Source organism: Seriola lalandi, unplaced genomic scaffold, assembly GCF_002814215.2.
Source record: "Seriola lalandi dorsalis isolate HSWRI2012SDOR001 ecotype SW California unplaced genomic scaffold, Sedor1 jcf7180002053942, whole genome shotgun sequence".
NCBI lineage: Eukaryota > Metazoa > Chordata > Actinopteri > Carangiformes > Carangidae > Seriola > Seriola lalandi.
The window spans coordinates 76,374-83,688 of NW_019524495.1; the positions used below are offsets into that span (position 1 = coordinate 76,374).

General features: G+C 45.8%; 1 protein-coding gene across 1 annotated transcript in view; it reads right to left on the reverse strand.

The window, feature by feature from the left end:
* maml3 (mastermind-like transcriptional coactivator 3) overlaps positions 1-7,315 on the reverse strand; it is a 109,821-nt gene that overhangs the window by 52,733 nt on the left and 49,773 nt on the right. The window contains exons 2-3 of the mRNA XM_023402546.2: positions 3,201-3,941; positions 1,261-2,205 (exon numbers count right to left, since the gene is read on the reverse strand). Of these exons, the coding sequence (XP_023258314.1) occupies positions 1,261-2,205; positions 3,201-3,941 (1,686 nt within the window). The remainder of the gene's footprint in view (positions 1-1,260; positions 2,206-3,200; positions 3,942-7,315) is intronic.

Below are 7,315 nucleotides of genomic sequence, written 5' to 3' on the forward strand. Positions count from 1 at the left end.
AACCCCTCCCCTTACACCCACCGCCCCTTAAATCTATGAAACCCACACAAACATATATGTGCACGGACTCGCACTCCCTCTCTCGCACACACAAACACACAGCCCTCCAGGCAGGAGCCACAAAGGCCCCATATTAATAAATCTGCTCCTTTATTGGTGCTGAGTGTCTCTGGCAGAGGGAGAAAGAGAGAGAGACGGAGGGAGCAGAGGGGGGAGGAAGGAGGAGGAGCAGGACAGGAGATGCAGAGATCAACCAGAGGGGAGGAGGAGGAGGTGACTGACTCTAGCCATATCATAAACACAAGGGAGGAAGAGTGAGAGAGATAGAAAGATAAAGAGAGAAGGAGACAACACTGACAAGTGCATCGTCAACACATATGCACAAACCAGCAACACAGACTTTCTATTGACGATAATACAATGGCCCTGAGATAATGAGCAAGGAGAAGATGCACAAAAGTGTGAATTTCACTTGTGTGGGTTATTATTGGTTAAGGTATAGTCCATCCACACCTCCTTAACGTCCTCTGTCCACTGGATTATTAAAGACACCTGACACCTGGCTAAACCACTGGAGCGTTCACAGTGGGCTGCGCCGCTCGCTGGGCTCGGGAAACAAACTGCCCGGGGTGGGCTTTCGGTAATGACAGCAGCTAGCTTGGCTTAGCAGTCCAATCTCAGCCATCAGTCAGCTGTGACAGATTGGGGATATGAGCAAAGGAGCCGTTTAGCTTTGGTGTTAGTCGTGGTGTGTGAGTGCATGCGCTTGTGTGTCTGGGGGAGGAGGAGTGGGGGGTGTGGGGGCTATCAGTGCTGCTAGTGTTGCAGAGGCATCAATACACTCTCGACAGGCCATTTTCCTATGTCTATTCCCAGCCCTGGTTTGTTGCTGGGGCAACTACCGCCATTTTACCTTCCCTGGCTGCACCTCTGGAAGATTTTATAAAACGGCAATCTGCGTTCTGTAATCTCTCCCAGTCAGCTGTTAAAATAAACTTAGCTCCTGTTATTATTTCTGAACCATTATAGCGAACCTCCAGTGGACAGCCTGTGTTTCCCCAAGGACTGACAAGCAAAAACTACAGGGTGTCTCGTTCTCCTCCCAAGGTCATAGGCCTAGTGCTCTATAACACCACCACCCTTACACATGGCGCTCATCTCCACAGAACCTGTTCTCTGAAGAATGACCCTGCAATCATAGTTCAAGCTACACAGCTTGATTAAAAAATGGCAACAGAGGGCATCAAACAGTTCCCTTACCTGTCCATGAGGCTGCATGGTGCTGTAGGGCATGTTCTGGTTCAACACTTTCTGCTTCATCAGCAACATCCTCTTCTGCTCCTCACTCAGGTGGGCTGTCTGTCCTGGGATCGGCCCCTGGGTCTGCCCTGGCCCCGCTCCCTGGCCCCCGCCTCCTCCACCACCCATGTAAGGAGGCATCATGGGGTTCTTGACCTGACTGTTCCCTCCCATGGGTGGAGTCATCCTCTGGCCTATGTGATCCACCCCACTGCCACTGAAGTGACTCAGTGGTTTGGTGTTGTTGTAGGACAACATGGCTGCCGTTTGCTGCTGCTGCTGCTGCTGTTGTTTGGTCAGGGTGTTCTGGTTGATGCTGTTTGGCTGCTGCTGACCCATCATGCTCATATGGTTGTGAGGGAGGTAGTTACTCATGGGGGCTTTGGGCCCATTGTTGGGGGCCATCCCAGCCACTAGAGGGCCCTGTGGTGTGTTAAAGGCTTGCGGTGGGTACATCATGGGGCTGTTGGGTTTGTCCTGGTTAAAGGGACCGGAGTTATAGGGACTGGTTGGAGCGCCTGCAGGGGACCAGTTAGCTGCTTGTTGCTGCTGCTGCTTCTGCTGCAGCAGTTTAGCACGTTGCTGAGCCATTGCTTTCAGCTGCTCTGCTGGAGAAAGTTCAGGCGTCACTGGCCCCACAGACTGACCTCCAGGGGCAACCCCAGCTGCTCCAGTTCCTGTTCCTGCCTGACTGACCCCTGGGCCCGGGTTCATCATGTATCCATTCCCAGGCCTAGAGACTGCTTGTGTCTGAGCCTGGGTTGGGGTTTGAGGGGAACGGGCCACGCAGTTGTGCAATGGTGAACCTGATGCCATGGCAACGGCTGGAGACTGCTGCAGTGGTTGCTGCGGAGGTGTTCCATTGGCAGTGGTGGCAAACTGAGGGCCTGATGATGATGGTCGGACCTGAGGAGAAGAGTCCACACACAAATCCCATGAGAGTTATGTACCATCAATACTTATATGAACAGTTCAACACAATGCTGGGAGGTGATTAGCTTAGCTCTGCATAACGACTGGAAACATGAGGAACAGCTAGCCAGGATATCTTCGAAGGTCAAGAATACACCAATCAACACCTCAAAAGATTTCTAAATTAACCATCCTGTTACAGGATGGATACCATGTCTGTACAGAGACCTATAGCTCAGCTGGAGACACCACACAGAATCACTGAGGGGAGGGTTAAACTAATGTTTGTCAAGAAACAGTCATAAGACACAACTGCCCCTACTCTCATAACTAATAAAGTAACTAACTTACATATTAAAAATAGATACAACTTACTTATTCAGATTGCTTTGAAAATTATGGTATGTGTATTATTTAACTTTGGAGAGAGCCAGGCTGGCAGTTAGCCCCTGCTTTACATGTTTAAGCTAAAGTAAGATAATCACCTCTGGGCTTCAGCTGCATACTCACAGCACAGACATGAGAGCTGATCATCTCAACTCATCTCTCAAGAAAACAAAAACACAAAAAGGGTATTTCCATAGAATTCAGTCTAACTCATTGTCAGTCTTAAATTAAATTACAAATCCATATTCATTTCCTAAATGAAACCATTTATATTTTAATAATCCTTTAGATATTATTCCTGTTCAGTTGCCTGGCTGAACTATCTAGGAATTCTCTAGTGATATTTTGTCATTTGTACTGTGCAGTTAATACATGGTTTATGAATTGTTGCTGTTCTGATAGACTAACATGTTGACAGACAGATCTGTTGTCTGTTACAACTAAAAGCTGACAGTCACTTAAATTAGTGCTCGCAAGTGAGTTACAAGCTTTAGAGCAAATATCAGACAAACATCATTACATGACTGAATCACCTAAGGTGGTTACAATTTAGTGCAGGGATCGGGGTTAATAGGCATCATGTTGACCCTCTTAACACTGACCTGTGGTGAGCCTATAGGAACCTGCGGACCTCCCTGTGGAGGCTGTGGAGGCGGAGGCAGGGCTGCTGCTGGCGCCGCCCCCCCTCCAGGTGCAGTCGTGTTCCCAGCTGCTTCCTGCGGGCCTGGAGTCTGATTGTTTGCCGGCCTGCCAAACTCCGCCTCTTTCTTGTCCTCAAAGTCCTCATTGAAGAGGTCGTGCATATCGTCCTCTGGCACGGTGTTGGCCAGCTCATCGATCAGCTCCTGCCACTCCTGGTCATTGAGGTTGATGTCAGAGAACAGTTTGTTCTGATTGGACAGAGACTGGGGATCAGAGGACTCCATCCCACCTCCGTCATCCAGCGGCTCCTGTTTCAGGTCTTTGAGGAGGCCGAAACTGTCCTCGAGGTCCAGTGAGCCGTTCAGCTTCACGTCTGGGAGATGGCTGCCACCATTCTTCCCCAGCTCATCGGACGCCCGGCCTACATGGTTGCCATTGCTGTTTGTAGTGTTGTTTCCGGCGGAAGTGTTGGGCCCGCCGAGTAAAGGCTTAATGTCCATTTGGTGATGCAGAGGAGAGATGGGTGGTACACTATTACTGTTGTTGTTAGGGAGACCTGTTAGTGCGTCCAAACCACCAGAGCCCTCCTTTCGTACCCGTTTGGTGGTCGGTGAGTAGCTGCCTCCATCACAGATGCCGTTCTGGTCTCCATTGAGGGGCGATCGTGCACTGTCCAGTTTCCTCTTTACAGTCTCCTGGAGCTGGACCAAAGAAGAAAAAGAAAATAAATTAGGGCTGAATATGAAAACTTTTCTGTGATCTTCAGGGCGCTAACAATGGAAACAACATGAGATACCAAATCAATAAGGCAACAGGCTGCTTCCTCTCTACACACATCAAGAACTGTCGTGAGAAGGCGAGAGGTGTGCTGAAAATCAAAATATCACCGAGACAAATCAATTGTTCTTTCAGCAGAGACTCAACCTGGCTGAAATAATGATCACACCATTGAGTTCTCACATGGAGCATATCCTGCACATTATACACACACATTTTCTTTAACATGGAGTAAAAGACGGGTCAAAGCAACGAGAAGACTGGCAGCCCTCTCAATGAGCAATCTCAGCAGGCTGGACTCCAGGTTTTGTGAGGAGGGAAGGAAAGATCAAAAGAACAGCTTGTATAGTATCCTCTCCATCATTAGCATCAGCCAATGGGCGACTGAGCTGCCCCATCTAAATCCACACCCCATTCTTAGCCTAAACCCAACTGCCTCTGCCATGGCACAGACGAGATAACAACAGGGTGCTAACGAACACCGGCTGGCAGTTAAGGTAATCACTATCATAGACCTGGGTGGGAGAGGAGAGGAGGTACGGAGGGACAGCAAACAGGAAACCGAGGCATGGCAGGAGAGAAGGGAGGCAAAGTTAAGGGTAGAAACTGGGGAAAGGAACAAAGCAAGACCGTGCCCACATGAGAACTCTAAAATTCTCACCACTTTGTCCTCTTACCCTCACCAAGCAAGTATTTCCAATCACCAAAAAGTTTGCTTTATAAAAACGTCTAAGTGGCAGTAATGATAGTATAATGATAGTAATAATGCTTGGCCGAAAGTATGAAGTATGTCAGTTAGTTAGTTATTAAGTTAGTAAGGAAAATGGCAGCTGTGAAGACTCAGGTTAACAATGGGAATTGGCAATAACTAAACTGTGATGAAAAAAGCAGTAAAGTGCATAAAAATTGAGGCTTCTGTGCAATTTAATAATCTCAATTTCACTCCTAACTCCTGTTAATTTTAAACCCTAATGAAGTTGGCAGAGAAATAGTAGATGCTATTAAAATGAAGGATGGGAAGCAGGGACCTCATTTGTGAAAGGTTCCCAGGGTACAGATTTTGTGCGACCCAAATCTGAGCCCGTATTTAAGATTCATACCAAAATTTTGGTGTCAATATCAGAAATAAAGGCTCACATTAAATTCATTGTAAGAGGGACAGAAGTTATGGATACAGTATTATTTCATTCTATTTATATTCTTATGAGGACCCTGAGAATGAATATGTGAAGGCAGATTAGAGATACTCAATCACAGATATATTTGTTAATTTAACAAAAACATTAATGGTCTTATGAATTCCAACTAATGAAGATGCACAATGTATATTTACAGAGAAAGAGGGAAAAAAAACGATAACAGACTGAAAAAATCAATTTTACTGGAACTATTTGACTGAACCTTTGAAATCTCCTTTCTATCTCATCCCCTCAGTTAATTTACACACACACACACACACATTTGCACAAAGAATCCCAATGCATAGACACACAAATGCACTTTTGTAGGAGCAGTTTGCAAGTTACATATACAGATCTACATTTCAAATAGCCTTGTGCGTGAAAAAAAAAGAGCTGAGATGCAGAAGAATATTTAAATATTCTGTTAAATCCACACTCTCAGCTTTCACATGTGAAAGAGTCAAACACACACACACACAAAGGCGGCACCACTGATACATGTATGTGTGCAAACGCACACTTAGCTCTTTGTTATTCAGATGGAACAACAGACAAAATATATTCAGATTGTATTCTGACCCTGAGGTGGACCCACTCAAGCTGGTAGACGCACACACACATACCATGTCACAAAAACACACACACCACAACAAAGAGCACACAAATCATCCTTTTTTTACTTTCTTGGTTTACTGGTGTATGAGAGTATGTGCGTGTGTGTGAGTGTGTGTGTGTGTGTGTGTGGGGGGGGGGCTGTCAGACTGGCTTTCCACTCTGTTCTCAACTATGACTGACAGTCAGCCTAATTATCTTTATGGCATGATAAACATTATTATTATTGACAGCCAAAACTACAGTGTGTGTGTGTGTGTGTGTGTGTGTGTGTGTGTGTGTGTGTGTGTGTGTGTGTGTGGCCTGAACTCTCAGGCTGGTGTAGCCATTACAGAAACAACAGAGAAAAACACAGGAAAACACACATCTCCACTGTCACGACATGGCTTCATCAACTCTGTGTGTTTGTGTGTGTGGTCCTGCAATCAATGGGTTTAAATAATTCAGGTCTCCTGGATGCAGGCTTGGGTTTGTGTGTGTGTGTGCGTGTGTGTGTTACAGGTTTTCCCTAAATGCCAGTGACTCATGTTGATAATAACAGACTCGCCTTTCAAGGCCCACCTATAAAAACTCCCATAATTATCCAGGTGGTGTGAACTATAGCACCATCCCACACTGATGCATGCATGTGCACATGCAAACAGAGGTTTTTCCACCTATTAAAAAAAAGCATTACCAGTTTAACCTTCTTGATACGTGCTGAATATAGAGGCAGAAACAAAGAAATAGAAAAATATGTTAAGGCAGAAAAAAAAAAAGAGATGGACTGTGGTTCTGTCGGCTCAGTACCGTATGAGTCAGCACGCCACAGCCTGAGGGAACGTGACAGAATGAATGACAAAACTGTGAGCCGGTACAAAATACTTTATATTAACTGTAGTTAATTAATCATTTGTTTCTTTTAGCACAATTAGCAACTAATTACACCTCTGAATTACAGTAATATACCTGTCAGGCACTGCAAACAGAACCTGACAATATTTTTATTCATTTGACAATCACAGCAATAAAATACCTTTGAAGAGAACTGAAGTGAGAGGAATGGAGTGTTTGCATGTGTGAGAGAAAGAATCTGAGCCGGGAGAAGACATGGAGAGGCAGAGACAAAGAAATATGAAGTAGTTTAATCAAGCCAGAGTGCACGAGAACAGAGGGAAAAAGAGCATCAGAGTAAAAAGGACGAGAGGATGCAAAAGAGCAAAGACAGGAGGGAGAGGAAAAGGAAGAGAGCGCTGCTTGTTTCCCCTCCTGCGTCTCTCTCTGTACTCTTTGACATAAACACCTGCTGACTGCTCCTCTGTCTGCTCCCACAACAGACAGAGAGAAAGAGAGAGAATGACACAAGTACAGAGAGACAAAGGTAAGAGAGACGCACACACACAAGGAGGAAGAAGGGATTTATTTGTCAGGCAGATGGTCTTTTTCCTTTGAGTGGAAGAGCTACCAGAACATGAAGATGAAGAGGAGGAGAGAGGGTGAAGGAGAGAAGAGGTGGTGGTGGTGGT